Source organism: Lontra canadensis, unplaced genomic scaffold (assembly GCF_010015895.1).
Source record: "Lontra canadensis isolate GAN:19392208 unplaced genomic scaffold, GSC_riverotter_1.0 scaffold361, whole genome shotgun sequence".
NCBI classification, from domain to species: Eukaryota; Metazoa; Chordata; class Mammalia; order Carnivora; family Mustelidae; genus Lontra; species Lontra canadensis.
The window spans coordinates 64713-89883 of record NW_022631355.1 but is presented as its reverse complement, the minus strand read 5'-3'; the positions used below and the strand labels follow the sequence as shown (position 1 = coordinate 89883).

General features: G+C 43.0%; 1 protein-coding gene across 3 annotated transcripts in view; it reads left to right on the top strand.

Annotated features, from left to right (window-relative positions):
• LOC116862860 (deoxyguanosine kinase, mitochondrial) overlaps positions 1–24460 on the top strand; it is a 28430-nt gene extending 3970 nt beyond the window's left edge. The window contains exons 2-7 of one of the 3 annotated variants that reach the window (XM_032850290.1): positions 6811–6923; positions 15273–15460; positions 18217–18364; positions 22741–22856; positions 23684–23783; positions 24224–24460. In XM_032850290.1, coding sequence (XP_032706181.1) covers positions 6811–6923; positions 15273–15460; positions 18217–18364; positions 22741–22856; positions 23684–23783; positions 24224–24250 — 692 coding nt within the window. In that variant the 3' untranslated portion in view covers positions 24251–24460. Of the gene's footprint in view, positions 1–6810; positions 6924–7527; positions 7726–15272; positions 15461–18216; positions 18365–22740; positions 22857–23683; positions 23784–24223 lie in introns of those variants that run through there. The other 2 variants (XM_032850292.1, XM_032850291.1) reach the window with 2 other exon arrangements.
• The last annotated feature ends 711 nt before the right edge of the window (positions 24461–25171 follow it).

Here is a 25171-nt window from a genome sequence, read left to right as displayed (position 1 = left end):
ACATGGTGATGACTGTCCTCAGGCAGAATTAGTCACTCCCTCCTCTGTGTGCGCTCATAACGTTTTGTTCCCACAGCAGCTGCAGCGCTTGAGTTCTGTGGGGATTGTTTGCACACTCAACACCTTCCCCAGGTTGGCCACTTGGGTCTTGCTCATCTTTGCATCACCAGCGCCTAAGCCCCTGCCTGACCCATGGTATTCTTTCCGTGTTTGCCAGATGCCTGACTCCTGCGCTGATACCGTGTGGAAGTTAGTCGCTGGTGCCCACAGAGCGAATATTTTAAACTGCTTTACAATCAAGTCAGGAGTGATCTTGTTCTCTAATCACAGGTGGTGTCCCCAAACAAAGCAGTACCTCTCCAGGACACCTGAACACGGGAAGGTAAACCCCTGTCCTGACTGAAGTTAGATATGTCTAGAGGGGCTTTTCTTGTACTCGTGCTGCCCCGAGTCCTGTTGATCTGATCCTCTGAGTGAGACCACAACATGGAAGGAAAATGGGTCCGTGAAGTAGCACCCAGTGGCGCCCAGTATGAGTTAGGAAACCATATGCCAAGTGTGGTTGAAAATCAAAAGTTTGGTGCCCAGAATCCCTTAAGATCTAAGAACTAAAACACTTAGTCCATCTTCTAAGTGTATTCATGGCTACAGTGAGTATTATTGCCTCCCCAGACCAGTTACTTTATAATTATAGACCTCAGGCGAAGAAAGGATTGCTGTATGAGATACTGGCAGTGAGTCATCTCAGACCATTCTCACTTTGATTTTCAAAGACCCAACAGAAAAAGAAGAACTTTGTCACTGTTACAGTCTAGAGACTTGTACATAAAACAGAGGAAAGAGCTTTTCTAATCGCATGTTCCGTATGTTCTAATGTCACTAATGTGCATCTATTGCTTTTATTGCATATAAACAATTGGGCAAAGAATTCGAGGGAAAAAAAGGCCTATTCTAAACATTGTATATTGGAGTCTTTGTTTCCTTGATTTCACCTCATTCCATCCATCTCCATTCCTGTTATCTGGTTAGATACGTAGGATGCAAAGGGAACAATTCAGTGTGCGTCTTCAGAAAGCAAGTGGAGAGAGTGACAGGTCACAAGTAATTATAAAGTAATACCTTGGTAAAGTCAGAGCAGGCAGGGGTTCGCTCTGCCTCCCGGGTGAAGTGGAGCTGGAGAGAGTTCCAGAAGGCTTCACTGAGAAGGTGACAGTGAAAGGATGAATCACGCGGTGGGCAGAGTGGGGGTGGGGAGGGGGGTTCCAGGTCAGTGGGGGGTCTCGTGCTGAACAAGTTTGGACTGTATACTGTTGTTAAGCATAGTTCCCATGGGAAAGACAGTAAGAGGAATCAGAGCAAAAAGGATATTAATTTTCTTTTTAAGCCTGTGGAGTGATTTTTGTTAAGTTTGCCTAGAATACTTTTGGGCCCAGAGCCTTTCTGATTCTGGGTACTTTGTTTCGCAGGTGGAGTATAAGCTCTTTGAAGGTAGGGTCTCAGCCTAGTTCATCACTGTAGTTACAGTACCTAGTCGGTGAGTGAGTGAGTGAGTGGATGGATACAGCATCAAACGTAGCGCCTGAGATACAGGCTTTAAATGTTCTTTGGAAGACTTTTTTTAAGATAGTTGTATATTTACTGCCTTAGTTTGCTTTTTGGTACAAGGTTTCAGAATTGGATTTTTGCCCATGTTTTAAATTTTGTTCAGGAGAGGAACATGCCCAGGGTATGTTTGAGAGCTCCCTCAAAATACAGCTGTATGACATTGAAAGTAATACATTCTTGGGGGTGTTCCATCAGATACTATCTAATTGCTAGATTTTAGCAGAATATAGCAATTGCAGGTATCATCGTTTGTAGAAGAATTTGTGGAGGGAAAACAGATCATGACTTAGGAAAGGATGGAAATTAGCTACAGAATTCTTTGATGCAGCTTGTGGAATGACAGTCCTGGTACTAATAAAAATCAACATGTTGAACTAATATACCCTAGGAAAGTACCTCCTACCCTTTTCCCAGTCATGGCACACATAATAAAGTTCAGTAATAGCTAAGGTCTGAAAGGAAGGTTTGATTCTGAGACCTGATACCTCCCAGATCTCATGATATTAAAAAGTATATTGAGAGATAACAGTGAACCTGGGATCTAACTAAATGGTGATAATGATATCATAAGAGGCTGGTGTTTTGCAGAGAAACCAGACAAAGGGAGGGCTTTGTCTTGTTTGCCCAGTGTTGTATAAAGAGGAGTGGCTTTTGGTGGACATGAGTGTTCTGCTCCCTAGGAGGAAGCCAGTGTAGCAGGAAAGAAGCAGACACCACTCTTAGGAAGCCCCTGGGAACACTTTAAAACATATGTCTTAAAAAACAGAACAGGGACATGCCTGGGTGGCTCAGTCAGTTAAGCATCTGCCTTCAGCTTGGGTCATGAAACCAGGGTCCTGGGATCAAGCCTCACATCAGGCTCCCTGCTCAGCGGGGAGTCTGCTTCTCCCTCTCCCTTTTGCCACTCCCCCCCCCCCCCCCTTGTGCCCCCTCCCGTCAAAAAAATAAAAAAAATTGTCAAAAACAAAACAAAAAAACAGGCTCCTGAGTGGCTCAGATAGTTAAGTGTCTGACTCTTGATTTTGGCTCAGGTCATGATTTCAGGGTTGTTAGACTGAGCCCTGTATTGGGCTCCACATTCAGTGGGGAGTCAGCTTGAGATTCTCTCTCTCCCTCTCCCTCTGCTCCTCCCCCCTTCAAATAAATAGATAAATAAATCTTAAAAAAAACACAACAACAGTCAAAACTCAAGCAGGAAGAAAAAACTTCTGCTTAGGTATTACAGCACTGAAAAACGTTATGCTGTGTGTGGTTTTAATATGAATATATAACTTTGAATTATCTTTTAAAATTATTCCATATTTGTGGCTGGTGCCTGGCACAGCTGAGTTCCTTTGGAACAGCTTAAGAAATACTGCCCTATGGCAAATGACCCAGGCTCTCAGCTCTTAGGACCTGCCACCATCATTTACTGTCATTCTTTGCTGAAAATGGCTTCTGATTACTAAACCGGCTTTCCAGAAGTTTTGAATGGGCAATGGGTTGCAGGGTAGGAGTATTGCCCTGGTGTAATTGTTCCAGTAATTAGAACTGTGTATTTCCCATTACATCAAATTTGTTGGCATTCTGGGTTTTGTGTGTTTAAAAGGTGTGAGTTGGGCGCTGCCTGGGTGGCTCAGTGGGTTAAGCCTCTGCCTTCAGCTCAGGTCCTGATCTCAGGGTTCTGGGATCAAGTCCCACATCAGCCTCTCTGCTAGGCAGGGAGCCTGCCTCCTTCTCTCTCTCTCTCTTTCTCTACTTGTGATCTCTCTCTCTGTCAAATAAATAAAATCTTAAAAAAAAAAAAAAAAAAAAGGTGTGACTTGGTTTCTCAGAGTCCTGACTGCCCTTAGATGAACTAATAGTGTCTGATCTCAGAGGTGAAGCTGGCACTCCCTAACCCTCAGGGCCCTTCTTTTTTGATCTGCAGTAGTTTCTTAGATTGTTTTTAACTTTTAAAAAATGTAATTCTAACAGTCATTCAATCTCAGCAATCTCAATTGCCTTAATCTTTCCCTATTAATTAAAATAACATTTTAGGGGCGCCTGGGTGGCTCAGTCTTTAAGCATCTGCCTTCGGCTTGGGTCATGATCCCAGGGTGCTGGGGTCAAGCCCCACATCAGGCTCCCTGCTCGGCGGGAAGCCTGCTTCTCCCTCTCCCGCTCCTCCTGCTTGTTCCCTCTCTCGCTGTCTCTCTCTCTCTGTGTCAAATAAATAAAATCTTTAAAAAAAAACAACTTTTTGGCTGGTAGGCAGGGACCATGTTTTAGTTTTAATCGGCAACCTACAATCTAAATTTTGCCTATCTGCGCCAAATATTTTAAAGTAGGGGCTACTCAGAGCAGGCAGGCGTCTGATAATATATAAACTCAACCAAATTGTAATTCCTGTCAATCTGTTAGGTTCTTCATGACAAGCCTGTAGGCTTTTATTCAGTAGTCTGGTATGGTTTTAGAACCCATATATATTTTTTTAAAACCACCTCTGCTGATTTTGATCAGATTGCTCTGGATAGCAGCCTCAAATAGAAGTGTGCATTCTTGAGGCATACTTATAAATGTAGATTCCTAGGTCCCAACACCAGAGAGTCAGATCCTGTTAAGAAACCAAAATTAAGACCCAAGAAGCAATCAAAACACTTAAAGGCTATAAACATATCATAAGCAGTTAATAGATACTGTTTGATTCAATTGCCCAGTGTGGTGGGAATTCCATGTGTGCTAGAGACATTCTAAACTTCATGGAAGAGGTGGGGCCTTAGGCTTGGTAGGGGGAAGGGATTTAGACACAGGCCAGGAAGAGCAGGGGAAGGCATTTATGCACTGAAGTGTGGGAAGAGCAGAGGCGGGCGGATGTGCAGAGGCACACATGGGCCGGGTGGAGGTGGAACTGAGAGATGAGCATGACTGTACAGAACACAGAGATTCGTGTTGTTTGTTCTTACCCTGTGTTGTTCAGATAGGAGCTGGAGTGCTGTGTAATCAATGGCACCTTATGGATGTGTGGGCTCCTCTGAGACATCCCTTCATTCCTGATGAGTAGCCATGAGTGGCTGATAGAATTGACTTGAAGGGTGCCTTCCTTCCTCCTTTTGGTTCCATTTGGGTTCCTCCTCAGGGTAGAACTTGGCTTGAGAAGATCATCTCTCATAGAAGGGATTGAACTCCAAACATACTCTTGTAATTTTTTTGATTTTTAACAGATATCAGTATCAGAGGGAACCGAAATAGTAGGGTATTAAGTGTTTTATTCAGACAGGTCATTGTGCTGGGCTCTGGTTCCACCCTGTGTGGCCTAGAGGAGCCCCCTGTTCTACCTGGAGAAAGAGAATTACAATTGCAGTGATGAGTTGTTACCCAGGAAGCCAGGTCAAGTATAAAGGATGATCAGCTGATCCAGCTCAGAGGCATCAGGTTCTGGAAAAGCTTTATACAGGAAGCACATCTGAGCAGAATCTTGGAGATTGAGTAGGAGTTAACCAGGTGAGGAGAGGAGGTGCTCCAGGAAATGAGAATGCATTGGCACAATCACATCTGTGGGAAAGAACAAAGCATGATCGGAGTTGTAAAGAGTTTGGTCAGCAGGAGCTCAGGGTGCCTGAAAGAAGCTGAGGCCAGGAAGGTATACGCAGGGGGCAGATCTTGCTGTGTCTCGCAGACCATGCTAAAGGGCTGGATTTTTGTGAAGGCAATCGGGAACTGTCAGAGGGTTTTAAGCAGTGTTATTTTATGTTCACTGTGGCTGGAGTATGAATGACAGATTAAAGAGGGCAAAGCCAGAGTCAGGCAAGAGATGCTTGGAGTTGAGAATGGAGAGAAAAGGACAGATGGGGAAAATTTAGAAGGCAAGTGCAAAAGGACTTGGTGACTACTTGACATTTGGCAGAGGAGGGAGAAGTTCTGACACGGAGCGATGCTGCTGCCATCCCCTGAGGTCTGGGTATGGGACGACGTTCAGTCTGCTGGGGACGATGATGACTTTGTTCATGTAGGGAGCAGACGGACTCTGAGGTGTTTGTGGGACATCCAAGCGGAGGTGTCTGGAGAGCCTGTGGATAGTGATCTCGAGGCAGGAACGTAATGGGCCAGACATTGGTGTGAACGGGAAGAGATAATTTGTTGTACTAGGTTGGTTTCATCTCCAAAATATTTCTCAAAGCAACCACTACTTTCCACCTCCTCTCCAATCCCTTGGTTCAGGCTGCTATTATCTTTTAATTGGTTTGCCTACTTCTGTGTCAGTCTATTCTTAACACAGATGGCAGAGTGATCTTTTAAAAACGAGATGGAATCTTATCATTTCCCTGCTTAACATCCATTGCCACTGACTTCCCATTGCCCTTAGAATAGATTCAAACTTCTTACCATGCTGTGAGGTCGTGCCCGATCCGGCGTGGCCTTCCTCCCTACCCCTACACATGTCTGGAGCCACTCTTCTCCTTCATTGACGGTGCCTCTTCTAGGCCCAGGCTTTTCTTCAGTCTCAACCTACACCAGGTTCTTTCTCTTTCCTCTGCCTAGATCACCCTTCCCCCACGCCTGTTCCTGCTTACCTCCTCACCTTTCAGATCTTACCTCAGACAGCATTTTCTTCAGAGGAACCTTTTCCAGTCTCCTGAGCTGTGTTAGAGACGTCCTGCGTTTTTCTTTCCTAGCACTTATGTTTGTTATTAGTTACTCCGTGAACATATCTCCCATACAAGCTCTATGAGGGCAGAACCCTTCCTGTGTTTGTTTGCCATCATACCCCCAGTGCCAGACAGTCCTGAGCCTGGAGTAAGCACTCCAGGAAATACTGGTTAGGTTTGTTGAATGAATGAGGGTCCTAATCTCAATTTTTCTTTGCTGAAAAACTTGGAGTTTTTACGCTGTCACAGAATAGATATGATTCAAGCCTTACGATTTAAGTAGCTGATTTCCTCTACTGTGGGTAGTCCTATTACATTTCCAACTGTCATTAAATACCTTGCCTCTGGGAGGTTAGGGCATTACCACAGCAAGGCAGATCTTAAGGGTCTTTTTCCTCCCTTTTTCCCCCGTATTCATTATGGGACCGGTCACCGTGGCCTGCCCCATCCTGAGTAGGACACGGATACAGGGCTGAGGGTTGAAACTGGGAAAACTGGTACTTGTTGCCTTCAGCTGGGCCACTGTGCCCGAGTTTCGTCGCAGCCTTCTGCAACCCTGATGTGGGAAGGGTCCCGACACATGCTGTTTTCATTGCAGCCGTGGGAAAGTCCACCTTTGTGAAGTTACTCACGAAAACTTACCCCGAGTGGCACATAGCTCCAGAGCCTGTAGCGACATGGCAGAGTGTCCAGGCTGCTGGCACCCAAAAAGTAAGTTTTCATTTGTGGTGGGTAGTTGGCCGGCACGGATGAATAAACTCATTGTAATAATCTCATTTGCTTGAAGTAGGTGAAACAGCTCAGTTTGAGTCTCTTTTTTTAAAAATCATTTCATTCCAGAAAGCAGACCACATGTGCCAGAGAGGATATGACTTGTTTTGAATATGTTTAGTTTTGATTTTTGTGGTTTTTACATGTCTACATAAGTGACTGCCTCTGTTCTTTGTGGTTTCCCAAAGTATGTCCAGCCGTCCTGGCTTTGTCATTCCTACCCTTGAGTGTATTACTGAAGCTGACCTTCAGGATTAAGAGCTAATTATAGTGATTTTTTAACTTATTTATGAAGTGTTAGAAATTGGAAGGGCCATCTTGTCATAGTCTGAGTCAGTGCAGAAATACTAGCTAACACTTATAAAGCATGAACTTTGCCACATGCTGTGCCAAGTGGTGCACATTTCACTTCTGCCTCGTGGCACAGGACCTAGTGTCGAGCCTGCTGCTTTGGGAGGGGCCATGGCATTGGTTTTGACACCAGCCATATCCACGTGAGTAGGGAAGGACCAGTCTGGACGTGAACCTTTGGGGTAGCTGCAGGAATTATTTCCCTACGCTCCTCCCGCAGCCTCCAAGAACATTTCACTGAGTAGCTCATTCTGGTTTTTAACAAAACTCTTAATTGTTAGAGAGTTCTTGTACGAGCCACTTTGCATCCCTGTGATGCTGAGTCATTGGTTCAAGTTCTGCTTCTTGAGTTTCTAACTTCTCTACATGACAACCCTTCATATAGTTGAAGGTAATTCATGATTTGTTTGCTCTTTCTCCTCGTGTCTTCTTTCAGACCAAACACCCATTTCCCCCCAGACTGGTCCTCATTCTGAAGTCACTTTGTCTAGGCAATAAGCTCCAGTTGGTTAGTTTTGCACTTAGACTAAGAGTGGTGCTCTGAGTGGTAGAGAATATCATAGAACTTGTTCTTAGTGGCATTTTTCTGTTATTCCAGCTCAACATTTTGTTACCTCTTTTGGCAGGCACATCATGCTTGTTGTGGACCTATGTTTTTTTAAATTGTCTCTGTGTGTGTATGTATGTGTTTATGAAGTTAATTTTCCATTTAGAAAATAAATTACATATCTTTCTCTAAGGATGTCACAGGTCACCTGTTGTGGGGATTTGAAAATATGTTCACAAATTGTTTGTTGAACTTTCCTTTAAGAGGTAGACCCTAATTCTGTCCTTGAGTGTGGGCTGGATTTAGCGCCTTGCTTCTGATGAAGAAAATGTAGCAGGAATAACAGTGGGACTTGCTAGGATAGGCCAAAAGAGACATTGTATCTTCTACCTCTTTCTGTCTTGATCACTTTTGGCTCTGGGGATGCTAGCTGCCATGTCATGAAGCATCCTTGTCTGTGAAGAGGCCCATGAAGCAAGAGATTGAGTCCTCCTGCCAACAGCGGTGTGAGTGAATCTTCTTGGAAGTGGATCTTTTGTCCCCAGTCAAGTCTTCAGATGATTGACCTCAGCCAACATCCCCACTGCAACTTCGTGAAAAACCCTGAGGCAGAACCAGCCAGCTAAGCTGTGTCCCGATTCCTCACCCATAGACACTGAGATAATGAACCCAAGCCACCAAACTTGGGTACAATTTGTTATGCAACAGTAGATACCTAATATTCACATAGTTCTGATATTCAGAGGTAAAGAGTTTAACGTTTTTGTTCTTTTAGATTTCTTTCTACTTAGGAGAAAATATATATATTTACTTACACCTGTATAAATATATAAAACATATATACATGTACTTTTTTTTAAACAAAAATTGTAATTGTTACCTGCATGGCCTTTGATATACAAGATCTAACTTCCACAGTAATTTTAGCAATTGCAGTGTATTGCATAATATGATTCTTTAATTAATGTAATCGATATATTTAATTTAATTAATATATAATGTTATATGTTATATGTAACAATTTCTTCCTGTTAGAAACAATGTTACAATGATGAATATCCTTGTAGCTACATCTTTTTTCTTGTTAAGAGCTAAATTTTGTGTCCTTTTATATTTTAAGAAAATCTATGGTTGGAATTTTAATGTCCAAAAATTGCACATCTTGTTGATTGTTGACACCTGCTATAGTTTACATAGTTTTCCTTCAGAAAAGTTGTGCCACTTTCCCCATACTTTTGGCAACACTGGGTATTGCTGTTTTTCGTTGTTGCTAACATGAGGGGCAAGAAAGCCGTTACTTTGTTTTACATTTCTTTGATTACCAATGGATTCAACACCTTTTTTATACTTATCAGCCATTTATTAGTATTCTTTAGTGAATTGCCTATTCAGACCTCTTGCTTCTCCCCCCCACCCCCGCAGATCTTCAAATTTTTGTAATGGTTTTATAAAAACTCATTGTATGTTAAGTATCTTAACTCTTTGTCACATATTGCTGATCCTTTCCCCAGTTTGTCACTTTTCTTTTATCTCTATATATGATGTATTTTGCAGTATAATCCATTTAAGTTTTTATGTAGTCAAATCTGTCTTTTTCTTCATAATTACTGCCTTTGATGTCTTAGAAAGACTCACAATCCAAAATTATAAAAACATGCGCCTGCATTTCTTTCTCATGCTTTTATGGTTTTATTTTGCTCTTTATGTGACTTTAAAAGTTATAGGAGGTTGATTTTTTCCAAGTCATTATTTTCATTTTGTAGTAGTATTCTTGTTTTATTTTATTCCTGAGTGGTTATTTAATTCTTATTATGGTGACTGGGATCTGTTTTCCCATCATCTTTTTCAAACTGGTTATTATTGTTTTAAAGGAAAGCAGTTAATTGTTTAGGAAAGCAGTTAATTGTTGTGTTTGTCTTGTAATATTATTGTTTTGTTTTGTTTTGTTTTTGCTTTATTTGCTTGAGGTTTCAGAAAATTATAGTTTTCCCTAAATACTTATCATTTGTAAGAGTTTTCCAATAGCCATACTTCACTTCTATTTTCTTGTTTTCTTTTATTGGATAGAAGTTCCAGAGCAATACTAACTATAATAGCACTGATGGTAGTCAGCCTTAAGTTGTTCTATCTTTAATGAAACTACCTCTAATGTATCAATATTAAGTTTTGTGATTGTTAGTCGTTTCAATAGATCATGTGGAGGAAGTACCCTTATAATTATTAGGACAGGAACTATTTTCCTCAGGATCAGATATTGAATTTTCATCAAAAGCCTTTTTAGTATCTAGTGAGATAACCACAGGGTTTTTCCTTTTTTAATCTCTTAGTATTAGTAGATTTGATAATGGTGCCATCTGTACATTCTAGAATGAACGAACCCTTTTGATCATGGTACATTAGCCCATTAATTTGCTAATAGATTGTTTGAAATTTTGCATGTATATTTATATATTTAATTGGTATTACTATTTTTTGACAGGTTTTACCATTGGGGTTATAAAATGAATTGGGTAGTTGTATACTGTTTTAGTGTAGGAATTATTTATTCTTTGAAGGAGGGATAGGAATTTTTTTTAAATAGTACGGATTCACTGCTCTTTGGGTGGAATAGTAAGTGGACAGCTGTTTCTTCCTCAGCTATTCAGGGTTTGCGGGTTTTTTGTTTTTTATTCTCTTGAATCAATTTTGATAACCCTTGAAATTAGAAAATTTCCCTTCTATTGAGATTTTCAAATTTAATAGTATAAAAGCAGTACCTATATTTTTTTATGCTTCAATCCAGAATGACTGTGTTTTTTGTCTAATGTTACTTGTTTGTGTTAGTATTTGGGGAGGGCTAGATTTGATAGATGATTGTCTCTTTTCTTTTTAAAAGACCCAGTTAGTGGGTTTTATTAATTTTGTGGAGACTTGCATTCTAATTCATTAATTTTAGACTTTAAATTTACTCATTTCTTTCTAAGAACTTCTGTGTATTTTTAAAGTTAAATGATTAGTTTGTGTACTTTTCTTTTTTTCTTTCCTTAATAATAAAAGCATTTGCAGCTGAAAATTTTCTTCATGGAATAAGCTTTGGCCTTGTCTTGTAGAGTTTGACATATAAGATTTCAGTTTGACGTACAAGAAATACCAAATCTGTAATTGTCGTTTTTTATTTGTTTTGTAGTTTTTTATTTATTCTTTGCCCTAGAATTATTTTTAAAGTATTTTACATTTTCTGGGTAGATTTTGTATAGATTTTTTTACTCTTAAGTTTGTTTTGTTATGGTTAGACAACATGGCTTTTGCAGTTTCTAATTGGGGGAACTTACTGAGGTCTTCTTCATGGCTTATGTATGATTGAATTTTATATATGATCAATTTTGGTAAATGTGCCATGAACTTTTGAGAAGAATATGTACTATCTCTAAGGTATGGAGTTTGGTGTGACATATATTATAAATTCTAAGATGCCATTGATTCTAAGACACATAATCAATTTAATAATACTTCTAAGGAATAATTAAAATGTCTGTTAAAGTTTAACTTAAGGGGCATCTGGGTGGCTCAGTCATTGGGCGCCTGCCTTCAGCTCAGGTCATGATCCCCGGGTCCTGGGTTCAAGCCCTGCATCGGGTTCCCTGCTTGGCGGGAAGCCTGCTTCTTCTTCTTCCATTCCCTCTGCTTGTGTTCCCTTTTCAGCTGTGTTTCTCTCTGTCAAATAAATAAAACCTTAAAAAAAAAAAAGTTTAATTTAAACATTGTAAGATGTACATCAATTTCAGGTATGTGAAAAATAATAATGACTTAATAATAACAATTTAAAACAAGCTCTCATTTTTGGGGTCTACTTTTTATCTTAAATTCTGAGAAAAGTGTGGTAAGGTTTGTGCTTTTATTTTGTTCATTTCTTCTTGTATTTTTAATTGGCTCTGCCCTTACATTTCTATATTTCAGGACTTTATTATTGCGTGCAAAAAGGTTTGCAACTCCTTTGTGTAGTCTTTTTTGGTTTATTAGTATAAAAAAAACCCTCTTGTAGCATTTGATGCTTTTTCAAAATAGCATTTTGCCACATCTGCTTTCTTTTTATTTGGATCTGTTTGGTGGATTTTGCTGCCCTTTGTCCTTAAGTAATACATGTCATCTTGTTTTAGGTATTTTTCTCATGGGATTTTTAGTTTTTACCCAATGTTAAGGTTTGCCTTTCCTGGAAATTTTTCTCTTTTATTATAATTATGCTTAACTTATTTCTGTCACCTTACTTTGTGCTTTCGTCTCCTTTTTTTTTTTTCCTTTTTGCTATGTTTAATATTTTCTTTCATTTTTCTCCCCTTTATTCATATGGGAAACTTACTGTTTTTTATCCTAACCGGGGAAACATGTAAATTAAAAATGCACGTGTGTAGACCTATCTTTCAAGGTTAATGGAGTGTCTGTTACAGAGAAAAGAAGCCAAAACAGTATTCTGTTACTTTTTTATTACCTTCTTTGCCAAGTATATTGAAATTATCTGAAATTTTGTAGATCCAGAATGTTTTTACTTTGTGAAATTTCTCTCTTAACAATAGAAATGTGGCACTCAGTTTCACAGCCACATAAGTAATGGTTTCTCAGTTACACCCATACCTACACTTAACTCTGTTCTACTGGTTGATCACTGACCACTGTTTTCCCCTTACCACATCTTCCCATTTCTTAATTTTTTCAGTTGGTTGAAGTATATCTTAGAGAATTTTTTCAAAAAGAGCATGTGGGTGGTATAATTTGAGTGATTACTTGTCTAAAAAAGTCTTCCTTTTGCTCTGGAATGTAAAAGGTAGTTTCTGTTGTAGGGAAGCATTATATAGTTCTGATCTTTTTTTTTTTTTTAATAATTCATGTGATTTCCCCAGCATTAGGTTTTTGTTTTGTTTTTATGAATTATCAGTATTTTGTCAGGATACATCCAGTTTGGGTTTCTTGTGTGCACCTGTGTGTGTTTATGAAAGCTGTATATGTAATCTTTTCTGGTATTCTGAATTTTTCTGGTGGAAAGTCTCGTGTCTCAGAGATTTTCTTTAATTTTTTCTTTTGTTTTAGCTTTTCTATCAGATCAATTCTTTCTTACTATAGCTTCCAGTTTTAAACTTTTTCTTGAATACCTAGAGATACTACATGGTTCTGTCAGTGATTCTCAATGATGATGAAATTTGATGAGGAGACACACCCCTCATGAGTAATGGTCTTCCTGTGCTCATCTCTTGTTGGGGATGGCATTTCCCCTTTCTGTATTGGACTCTTGTCTCATGAGAAGGAAAATTGTTTCCTTAGGTAGCTTTGTCTGAGCTACGGGTACTGTCGAGTTGTGGGTCATTTTAGCTCTTGTTTGGAAAGTTGTTTGATATAAAATTATATTAATTGCTGTGAGGTAGAACACAAGTGACATTACATCTTGATATATCTTTCCAGAGGAAAAAAAAGAAAGGCAAAAAATACCCTAGCATGATACTACAGTGTACATTGGATCTCCTTCTAACCTGTATGTCTTCATTTGTGTCATGATTTTCTGGGTGGTTTTCCCTCTCTTAGTTTAAGGACCATTTCTTGAGCTGATGTTCTGTATGACATTGACTAATTAGGTTTACTGCAGTATACAATCTGCTAGTTACTGTCTTCATAGGGTGTTTTGTTTTGGCAATTGCATTTTTTCTCCTCTAAGAATGTTCTTTTCATATTATTCCTGTTTTTATGACAGCCTGTTCTTATCAATGTAGCAGTCTCTTGAATCTCATTGAGATTTTTCTGTTTTGTTTTATTTCTGGCAACAGCTCTGTCTCTTAAGGGGCTGCTTGTCCTGAGCAGATGCATTGGTTTTCTCCCTTTGAATTGCTGAATATTACTGTATCCAGTCATTGTCCCTCTCTCTGCTTATGTATTTGAAGGGATGTTTGCATTTGTTCTGTAGCTGAGATGGGTTCTTTCAGAAATTGTGTAGTCCCTGTACAGTTTTTGTTCCAGAACAGTCTCCCTTGGGTAGCCCAGAGGCCACTAGTACATCTGTACACATAGCCCCCTCACTCTCTTCACTGGGCTTCCATGCAGTCTCTAACCATGCTGCACCCCACGGGCACTCTGCTATCTCTAGTGACGCCATCAGAGACTCACGTGGATTCAGATTTGTCCCCCTGCCTCTACTTCCAACTCTTAACCACCAGTTATTTGTGAGACTGCTGGTCTGTGTTTGTGGGTTAGAGGATTGGAAGGGGGGAGAACATGCTGTGATCCATTCTGCTCTCCCTGCGTTGCTCCCAGTGAAGCCTTTCAAAGGACTGGAATCCTTTTTCAGAATCTGTGGTTGATACTTAGCCAAACGGGACCATTTGTGGTTGTCTAACCTGTTCCCCCTCCTCTATCTCTTTTTCCACCCCAAAGGTGCTCTTAGTCCCCATTTCTGTCTATGGAAATTCCATGTGTCATTACTTCTCAGCTTGTCTTTATATGGAGAAGCATTAGAATGAAATTAGAGGAAGCCAGGTTTGAGTCCCTGTTCTGCACTTAACTCACCTTGAAACCTTGGACAAGTTACTTAACCTTTCTGAGTGGATTTGACCCTCTCAAGAAAATGAGCATGACAGCAGTGCCCTCTTCATGAAGCTGTTTTGAAGATTAAATGACATAACAGCACAAGTGAACATGGAAAATAAATCTTAGTTTTGTTTTCTCTACCCCTTACGGCCTTGAGCCTGTGTAGCGCCTCATCCACGGGGGCCTTCGGTTAATGGAGATGAATGAATTCACTGGGTCAGTGGCAGAGTCCAGGGCTCCCAAGTATCTCACGCATGTTCCCACCTACATATGCTGAGGAAGTGGGTCTTCAGATACTTTTCATAATGTCTCCAGAATGGAGGAGGAAGGTTGCGTTTGTTTTAATCCCTTCTGTGTATGAGAGAGAAAATTCTGTTTGGTTGGTTAGTTGGATTTTCAAATAATCCATTACTTTCTTGTCTGGGTTGAAGTTTTGTAAAGAAGTAGCCACAGATGGAAGTTCAAAAGAGAGGCCACATAGTGTTATAATGGGAAGATTCGATTCCAAGTAGTCTTAGGTGGTTGTTGGTTAGCTCCTGGTCAGACAGACTCCACAAACCGGTCACTGAATGTGCTAATTGTTTGGTGGTTCTTCCTCTGCTCTTCTCTGGTATGTTGAAGGTGGCATGTCCTCCCCTCTCAAACTCTTGTTTTATCGGGTAGGAAATCCCTTCCTCGATTAAATAGCTTTGACTCAACTGGGGGATAGGATTATATCTTTTTAGGAGAAGGAAACTTTTGTTATTGCTTCCCTCACTGATTATTAGACCATGGTGGTGGGGAGTAAACACCATGAGGTATATAAACCTTCTAGGGAATTCTCCTCTTTTCTAATTTCCCTCTAGGCCTTCACTGCCCAGAGTCTTGGAAACTTGCTGGATATGATGTACCAGGAGCCAGCTCGATGGTCCTACACATTCCAGACGTTTTCTTTTATGAGCCGCCTGAAAGTACAGCTGGAGCCCTTTCCTGAGAAACTGTTACAGGCCAAGAAGGCGGTACAGATCTTCGAGAGGTCCGTGTACAGTGACAGGTAAGACCCTGAGCCCTTCACTGGTCACAAGCCCCATGCTCAGCGCTGCGTGTTTTCCTTTCTTGCTACCTGTGGTTATTGATAATTGTACTTTTTCATTGCCCGTTTACTTCTGAAGATGCTAAGTTGGTTACCCATTTACTTCCAAATTAGACAAACTAGTTCTACTTCTTAGTGTTCCCATAAATCCTCCTAGAGGGAAAAAAAGAAGGGTACACTCACTTGGAAGTGTCATATAAATTTTTTCTAACATTATCTAAAAACCAAGCAAGATACGTAGAACAAGTCCTGTGGGCTTCATATTCCTTCTCTACCCTAAGAGAGAGTTTACTCTTTTTTTTTTTTTTTTAAGATTTTATTTATTTGACAGACAGAGATCACAAGTAGGCAGAGAGGCAGGCAGAGAGAAGGAAGCCCTGATGCGGGCTCAATCCCAGGACCCTGGGATCATGACCTGAGCTGAAGGCAGAGGCTTTAACCCACTGAGCCACCCAGGTGCCCTGAGAGTTTACTCTTTACAAAAGCTAAATATGTGAATTATAAGTAGTTGAGCTATAGATGTGGGTTCTTTTGTTGGGTACAAAGTTGTTGGGTACACTACTGCATGTTTTTCTCTCCTGTTTCCCAAGCCATGCCTCTTAGACTAGGAAGATGAATTACATATAACCATCCTGGTTACCTGGAAACAATTCACCATGGGTTTTTTGATTTAGCCCTTTAGTGAAGTAGGCATGTGAAAGACCCCTCAGAAAAAGAAATACTTCGTTGAGAAGTTACAAGATCTTAACGTTTTCTTGTAAAGGAAGAGATAAGAATTGATTTTGCTATAGGCAGCTGCACATTCTGGGTATTTTCTTCAGAGGGGGCGTTTTTGAGATAGAAAGGACAATTCATTATATATTCTAATTATGATAGTAATTTAGACCTTTTGCCTTCTTTAAAAAATTCATTCATTCTTTCCTTTGCTCAGCACAGACTTACTAAATCCCCATATGTTCAGGCACTGGGCTAGACCCTGGGGCTGCAGCAGTGAGCAAGGCAGACCCAGTCCCTGCCTTTAGGGCCACCTTAGTGTAATGGGGACTCTGAGACAGCACACATGCTCATGTGTGTGATGTGTATCCCAAAGGAGGAACACAAGTTGTTCAGGAGAGTGGATGGCTAGGAAGAAGAAATCTAAATCTTTTCTGTTGGAGTTAAACAGTAGTGTGTGGTTTTAGAACGGGGACCCTGCTGCTTGGGTTCTGATGCTCCTTCTGTGCGGCGCCTGCCCGCAGACTGCAGTGGTTCCCTCCCCTGGTCCTGTGCACCCCAGAGGTCTAACCCCGCTCCGCCGGTCACCACTAGCTGTGGAGAAATAGAGAGGTGCTCATCCCCAAGAAAGAGGAGGGCCCCTCTTAAAGGGCTTCTTAACAGATACATCATTGCTCTTTGTGGGATTTTAACTTCTAAGTTGCCTGTGAAGAAGCTGAAACTATTTTTCAGAAATTGAGTTACAGACGTCATCTTTCTGTGTTGCCTTCAGCTAGACTATAGCTAAACCATCCCAGACTGAGAAAGTTGACTTAGGGAGCCCCTAGGTTAATTTCTTCACAGCCCAGCAAAGAAGTAGGTATAATAGCAAAGATGTTCGACTCCTCTGCGCCTAGTCACTCCTCCAGTCGCCTCGTGAGTGCTCCCGGCAGTCGTCACCACAGTGCTGTGAGTCAGGTTCTCCCATCATCTCTTTGTACAGAGGAAGAAATGGGCTGAGGAAGTTTGAGGACTTGCCCATGGCAACCCAGTTTGTGAATTTTGGGGGCCAGGCTCACACTCGGGACCGTGACGCTGCTGCCCATTCTCTTCCTCGCAACACTTGCAGCCTTGTGGTGTATACTTTTCTGGACCATTCGTGTACAAGGATTCTGAATTTCATTTTCCCAGAAGTGGCCAGTTGCTAAGCGTTGCCTTAGAAACTAGTGTTCATTGTTTAGGATATAAATTGTGTTTTGTATCCAGATGCCTGAGGTTTGAAAGCAGAATTGACCCTTCTGAAGCAATGGTTTCTTCTTAGCTCTGATTTCCTATTTACCAGATGCTCCTTTAGTTGTGGAAGTAAGCAAGGGGCAAGCTCGTTTGATTTTTAGATTTAGCTTTCTTGTACCTGGACTAGAAGCTGAGTAGCAGAGGAAGCAAGTAAGGCTCCTGTGTGCTTTGGGGAGGGTCTGCTTTCTGGGGAACACTGCTGTGAAGAAGAAATGCCTCCCCAGCTCTGTAGGGGACACCACTTCCCTACATTGCCTTCTCCACTTATTACCCACACGAGAGGATGGCTCAGCTACCCGGAGGCTCAGAAGGCCTCATAAGCCCTAGATGCTTTGTTGGTTTGGGGGCTGGCTGCAATGATGAAGAAACCTCAAAAGTGTGAGTTTGCGTGCACTGTAGCTGCATGTCCTGCGTGGCCTCCAGCAGGGAGAATCACTGGCAACCGCTGATTGTCTTTTCCACTGCTCCTGTTCCGCCAGTGGATTAATCCAGTTGGAGAGCTGTGGTTTGGGCTTCTAAAGTCGACATGCTATTTCCCATCTTACTGCTGAACAAGGAAGGAGATACAGGCTAAGAATTCAGATTTCTTAAAGATTGAGCCAGAAAGGTTAAATGGCTTGCACAGTCATGGAACAAGTTGGTTATTGATTTTTCTGCTTCTCTCCCTTTTACCTTTCATTCCCTTAACCATTCTGATCGCCTCCCCTGATCCCACCTGTATTTCCAACCAGGTATATCTTTGCGAAGAATCTTTTTGAAAATGGTTCCCTCAGTGACCTCGAATGGTGCATCTATCAAGATTGGCATTCTCTTCTCCTGCGGGAGTTTGCCGGCCGGCTGAGATTACATGGCTTCATCTACCTCCAGGCTACTCCCCAGGTAGTGTGGAATGTCAAGCCTTAATCCTCAGTGCTGTAGGAAACCTAAGAGATGATACTCTCCAACACCCCATTTTCTGGTTGGAGAAATTGGAGCGGATATTATGTGGAGCATGGAGAGCAGTGGGGTTCACACCCTCCTGTTCTGGCATCGAGCACCCCATTTCCCACAGGCTTTCTGCAGCAGAGGGCTAAAGCAGATGACTGACAGGAAGGGGCCCTCTCAATGTAACAACAGCATAGAGAACATCGGGCATTGCCTTTCTTGGCCAGGGTTTGCACATTGGCTCCTCTGGCCAGGTCACCTGTAGCCAACTGTCTGGGCTTTCCCTTTCCTCCAGCTGGGTCTTTGGAGTCTGATGGTCTTGATGGTTGCCTGATATTAGCCTAATTTATAGCTGCCTTTTGAACCTTGAAGGTGTTGCTGGTAAGTCAGGGTGGACTACAGAAGTTACATTCTCTGACTTCTCTGACTTGGACCCTGGAGCCAGCCTCATACACTATAGGGTGATGTTGCAGGAGGAGCACCAAAGTCTCTGACTGGCAGTGACCATGGACAGCCCCTAGATACCTCTTCCCTGGAAGAGTCCTTGTCTGTCAGATTTAGTGGCTCAGGCTAGTGTTCTCTAAAGGCTCTTCTAGAGTGGGATTCTGAGTCAAGGCTGGAGGTATTTTTCGAGAGGTGTGTTGATCTCAGATTTTGAGACATATGTAATGGGTGGTCACATGTCAGGTCAGGTGTACAGCATAATCTCAGGAGGAAAGCTCCTTCTGACCAGAGGCTACGCTTTCTAGAGACAAGACTGAGCCTTGTGGACGGAGCAGGCCAGAGAGTAGACTGAGCAGTGTCAAAAGATATTGGGGAGCCCAACACTTGGACTTGCAGGAGCAGGAGAGGAGAAGGCCAGCAAGAAAGTCTTCCTCACTTCTTTGTGCACTTGGAATGACTGTGAGAAGGAGACAGTGATGATGAGGCTGTGACTGATACATCTTTATGCAGAGACTAACCGAGGTCTTTTAGCTGGGGGAGACTGAGGGGGTTTGAGGGGTTCTTGCAACTTAAAGGTAGAAAAAGCAAAAAAGCTTTGACTGGATGGGGATTTTGATGCTCTTCCGGTGGTTTTAGAGCCAGAGACCCAGGAATGCTTCCCCAGAGCCACCCGACCCCTTCTGTGAGATTCAGAGGTGACGGTATCCAAGGGAAGAGCAGAACAGAAGTGAACCACATCTCTGTGTAAAAAGCCATGTAATTGCCCTGTACTCTAGTATAGAGCCCTGGGAAATACTGAGTTTAGAGCTTGTGAGATGGACCCAAGGAGGGCATTTTGCTCCTTTCTACCTGCTCTTCCCTAAGCTCTAAGAAGCAAGCAGACTGACATAAAAAAATTAGTCAAAAGAGAGATGTTGGCCTCAGTGTCCCCACCCAGCCCTGTGGAATCCCGAAGAGAGTGCAGCCAGCTGGGCCTTGCTGGGGACTGTTGGCAGCGTGGAGACGGCATGTGGGGATGCCTGGCCCAAATGGCATGTGGGTTTGTGCCTGGGAAACATAGTGGCGAGACCCACCAGCAGAGTCGCAGTCCAGTTGCCGTCCCAGCAGTCCTTTCTCCTGGGTGGTTGGTGAAGGGGGCAGGTCAGCAGGAGGGTCCCCCCACCCTTGCCATTCATAGCCCACTGCCTTTCTTAGTCATGTTCAGGTGTACCCTCCCCATGACGACTGATAGCAGACACAGGACTAGAGCACTGCTTGCACAGGACTTGTTAAAAAAGAATTTGTTGTAGCTGTACCAGTAAAACAAGCATTATGCCAAATGCTCAAAATAGGAGCTTACCTATTAATCATGCTCCTTGGAATTTACTCCATAAATACGCTCCCATATGGGCAAAGTGGCTCCTGTGCCAACCAGCACTGTTTGTAATAGCGGGTTGTTGGACACAGCCCAGGTGGTCATCGGTAGGGGCTGATTGTATTATGCTCTGGCCCTGCGCTGGAAAGCTCCAAAGCTGTGAAAATGGGAAAACACCATACTAATATAACAGTCTCTAAGACATTGTTAGGTGAAGAAAAGCTGGCACAGAGAGTATGGTGGGACACCTTTTACAAGTATGATGTTTTTTTAAAATGTGGGGGTGAGGTGTATACGCATGGACTGTTTCTACAGGCATACAGAAAGTTACTGTCAGTTGCAGCGATGGACAGCTGGACTGCTAGAAGTCGGGCTGGAGGGCTGTGTGATGGGGAAGGGAGGCAAACAACGGGAAATGTTTTGAAGCCATCAGCAGTAAGAGTGGGGTGTGGGGACAGAGAGGGAAGAAAAAGCAGGTTGATGGTGAAGGAAAGTAGAAAAGGAAAAGATGAAGGCAGGAGACAAAGGTGGATGGAGCTGGGGGACGGGATCAGAACAAACCATGAATGAAGGCAGCAGGTATGTACTGAGCTCGGGCTCTGCCAGCCTGGCTAGCCCTCAAGCCTGAACAACACAGGCTGTGGTCCTCAGCCTCTGTGCCCCCTGTGCATGCCTCCCTCTGTCTTCTGCGGCAGTGGACGTGCCACTAAGGTGCTGGGGAGCTGGTACCAGAGATAAAGGGGGAGCTCCTGCTGCCTCCGGGGAGTGCCTTTCTGACTGTTGGGGCCCGGTGGCTCCCTTCCTTGTCTGCACTGCTGCCCTGAAGGTCCAGACCTCACAGTTCAGCGCTTGATTCACTGTTTTGCATATTGTTTTATTATCTAACTAAATTTTTTTTAAGATTTTATTTGTTTATATGACTGAGAGGGATCACAAGGAGGCAGAGAGGCAGGCAGAGGGAGGGGGAAGCAGGCTCCCTGCTAAGCAGAGAGCCTAATGCGGGGCTCGATCCTAGGACCCTGAGATCATGACCCGAGCTGAAGGCAGAGGCTTAACCCACTGAGTCACCCAGGTGCCCTATCTAATTAAATCATGAAATCCCAAGGACAAGGACTTCGTCTAAGTTGGGGATGATAATTGATTAGGGGAAAAGGCTGATGAGAAGGAGTAAGTGCTAAAAGTATTAACCTGTTAGATCTGTCCCCATTAATCAATCTGAGAAGCTGGACATAAGCTCATAAATGAAATTTGTTTACATGATTTTGTCTCCTTAGAGGAAAGGTGGGATGCACAGCACGGACTCTGCATCTTCGGGAATACCGTGCAGTTCATTTGGGCCTGAAGTTTACATTGGGAATAAAGTTTTTCAAGCATTCGAATGAGGGTGGTCCTAGCTCAGTGAGTCAATCCAGCTCTTCTTCCTAGGACAGATGACATTGAATGATAAAATGTTTGCCAGGTGAAGAGAGGAAGGGAAGCAATCAAGCAAAACGAACATTGGGAGCAGAAGTCTCAAGGTGGGAAAGAGCTTGGTCTGTCCCTCGGGTCCCATCTGGCTTAGTCCAGAGAGGTACTAAGGAAGTTGAAGGTGGAGGGGTCGGAGGAGTGGCCAGAATCCCGGATGGCTTTGTGTAACAGGTAAAGGAGAAGATGACATTCTCTGAGCCAGTGTGTTTTAGACTTTCCTGCCAGCGGAAGGCAAAATGGAATGATGCCCACTCTGGAAAGTGGGAAGGAAGGAGAGTTAGTCTTAAGCCTCACTTTTTTTTTTACTTCTTTATCTTTGACCTATACAAAGTTTGCTTTCTGCTCCAGAGTCAGTGAGTGACAGGTTAAGACATCTTTCAGATAACTTACCATTTTGTAACTGTGATGCTCCTCATACTTCCTTGAACCTGGGGCTTTGTGGCTCTAGGCAGTAGGGAGCTTGGGAGGTGTTTGCAGCAAGGAGGGTTCTGCCTTCTCTTGCGTAACTATGGAAGGGCTGGTGGAGGCAGCTCACTGGGAGGAGAGAGCAGCAATGGCCAGGATCTTGACACACCCTAACCTTGGTGAGTCCTCACGGCATCCCCCAGAGTGAGTGGAGGGCAGGAAAGAAAAGCCCATAAAGATTGCACCACTGGTACATGGTGAAGACAGGAAGTGAATCGAGGATTTCCTGACTTTAAGGCCTGTGCTAATCCCATGCACTTCACCGCTCCAGAAAGCAGAGAGCCAGAGGGCTCCTGCCGTGGTCTAGGTGAGAGGTGATGCGGACCTGACGAAGGCAGAGGTGGGAGAGATGAAAGGGGATTTAGTGACTTCCTGGATGGGATTGGGAGGAGGAAAAAGCAGGGTAATTATAGCTCTCCAGGGTAGATGAAGTTTGCCATTAACCTGTGATCATAAGGAAACAAGAAAAGTAGAAGCAAGGTCGAGGCTTATCATTCCCAGGTTGGATGTTGTCAGGAGTGGGTCCTAGAGCCCCCAAAGAGCACATCGTCACAGCCAGGATAACACGTGAGCTCAGCGTGGCCTGGGGGTTGTCTTGTAGGTTTGTTTGAAGAGACTCCACCAGAGGGCCAGGAAAGAGGAGAAGGGAGTTGAGCTGGCGTATCTGGAGCAGCTTCATGGTCAGCACGAAGCCTGGCTTGTTCACAAGACAACTGAGTAAGTGGAGAAGACATCACGCACAGACACCTGCCTTCCTACAGCCAGGTGCTCAAACACAAGCTCAACCGGCAGCCCCTGAGAAGGTTCAGGATAGACCAAGTGGTTAGAAATCGGAGAAGCTCAATATTAGCTATAATCTGTATATTTTAAGAGGCATTTTATTAGATTCTGTTTCTCCAAAAAAAAAAAAAGATTCTGTTTCTCCAGCTTTTTTGTTTTTTAACATTTCCCTAGATTGAACATTGTAATGATGGTGATAGAGTTGACACAGGGTGAAAAATTTGAGAGAATTTGTCCATTTTACTAAGCTGACAGTCCTAGTTTTGGACTTTCCTCCCTCCAGGCTTGGTATGTAGTCCACTTGAAATGTTTGGGGCTCTGACCTTCAGTATCCATCTCAAGACTAAAGAGAAATTTTCAGCCTTCCTCTTTGTAGCCAACTTTATTAAATTCTTTTTTTTTTTTAATTGTAATTTACATGCAGTTCTACTGAGAAGCCTTGTGACTTTAGTTCTCTTCTATGGATTATTAAGACATGGTGAGTATGTGAAGGGTCAGCTGTGTTTTTTCTTTTTTCTTTTTTTTATAGATTTTATTTATTTATTTCACAGACAGAGATCATAAGTAGGCAGAGAGGCAGGCAGAGAGAGAGGAGGAAGCAGGCTGCCTGCTGAGCAGAGAGCCCGATGTGGGGCTCAATCCCAGGACCCTGAGATCATGACCTGAGCCGAAGGCAGAGGCTTTAACCCACTGAGCCACCCAGGCGCCACCCAGGCGCCACCCAGGTGCCCTAGCTTTCTTTTTTCTGTTCATGCTTCTTACAGGCTCCACTTTGAGGCTCTGCTGAACATTCCAGTGCTGGTGTTGGATGTCAATGAAGATTTTTCTGAAGAAGTAACCAAACAAGAGGAACTCATGAAAAAGGTGGAGGAGGACCTTAACTCCTGCTTCTAGTGATTTTCCTTTATTGCACTTTAATCTTTGCTTCAGACTTCAATGTAATGGGCCTTGCGCTTTGTGCTTCAAATTTCATTTCACACTCTAAAGCCTACAGGGCCTTGTACAAGTCACAAATACAGTCCCTATTCTCTAAAGCATTTTGGGCTAATAATTGTTAAATAATAGGCTTGCTCCCTAACTTCCTCCTCAAAGGTATTTTTGGACTGGGGAAATGGAATTTCTGGATTCTCTTTTCAGCTCAGCACTTCCACTACATGACCCTGTGCAAGTCCCATTTCCTCCCCTTTCCAATTTTTCCTAATTTATAACACCTTGTGGGTGTGGCCACATACCAGTGTGGGTGGACTAATGTAGAGTCTGCTGAAAATGTGAAATTTAACTTTTGGTTTTTCTCTTTCCCACAGGTAAACACCTTTGTAAAGAATCTGTAACCAGTACTGGGATGTTCTGGCCATGACTTGGGCTCTCTGACTTTCTAAAGCTGGAAAAATCCTAAGTCCTGTACCTTGCCATCTCCTTTTACCCCTAGAGTCCTCTGACCCTCGGATCCCTGGTTTGTGTTAGCCTTTGACTTTGCAATTCCCGTCTTTTATATCTCAAGGACTTCTAAAATAAAGTGGAAGTTTTGCTTCTTTTGCTAATCCGGTTGTTGGTTTCTCTCTTGGTCCTACTCTGAATTCCCCTCTAGATGAGCCATTTTCACCTGAGGACAGTCCGAGCTTTTCCTCTTGAATCCTTTGCCACCCAGACTTCCTTATGTCTGCTTATTCCCTCTGACATGCCCGGGCAGGGATTGTTCAAGCCCTACCCTGGGCATGAAAGGGAAGTACGGTGGCTCAGGAAAGGGTGGACACTCTGTGCGAGCCCCAGAGCTAGGGATGGAATCCAGACTCTAGGATGTTCCTTTCTCTCTTCCCATCCAGCACTCTTGTTAGGGGGTATGGGGCACTCAGACCTTTGTGCTAGAGCTGAAGAACATGGACCAAAGGGGAGAAAGAAAGGGAGAAAACAAATCTGGAGTAGTCCAGATCTCACATTTAGGGCTTGGTCATCCCGGCACGCTGACCTGTCCAAAGTATTGTACCCACTGCGTGTCATGTGCTCTCAACGGAGTGACTGTGCTGGAAGGAGAATCTTTCGTGCTGCACTTGAAGCTCCCAAGGACATTCATTAGTAAGGGAGAAAAACACACGGCTCTATAGACTTGAAGTGCTCCATTGCAAGAAGTCTGCAGGTCCCTGTTTCCCTGGGAGTGGATTTCCTGCACTGAGCCCTCGACAGTTGTGCGAGCACACAGGAAAATGAATAAGCTCAGGCAGCAGTGTCCTGGAAGACAGAAACCTGTGTTTTCC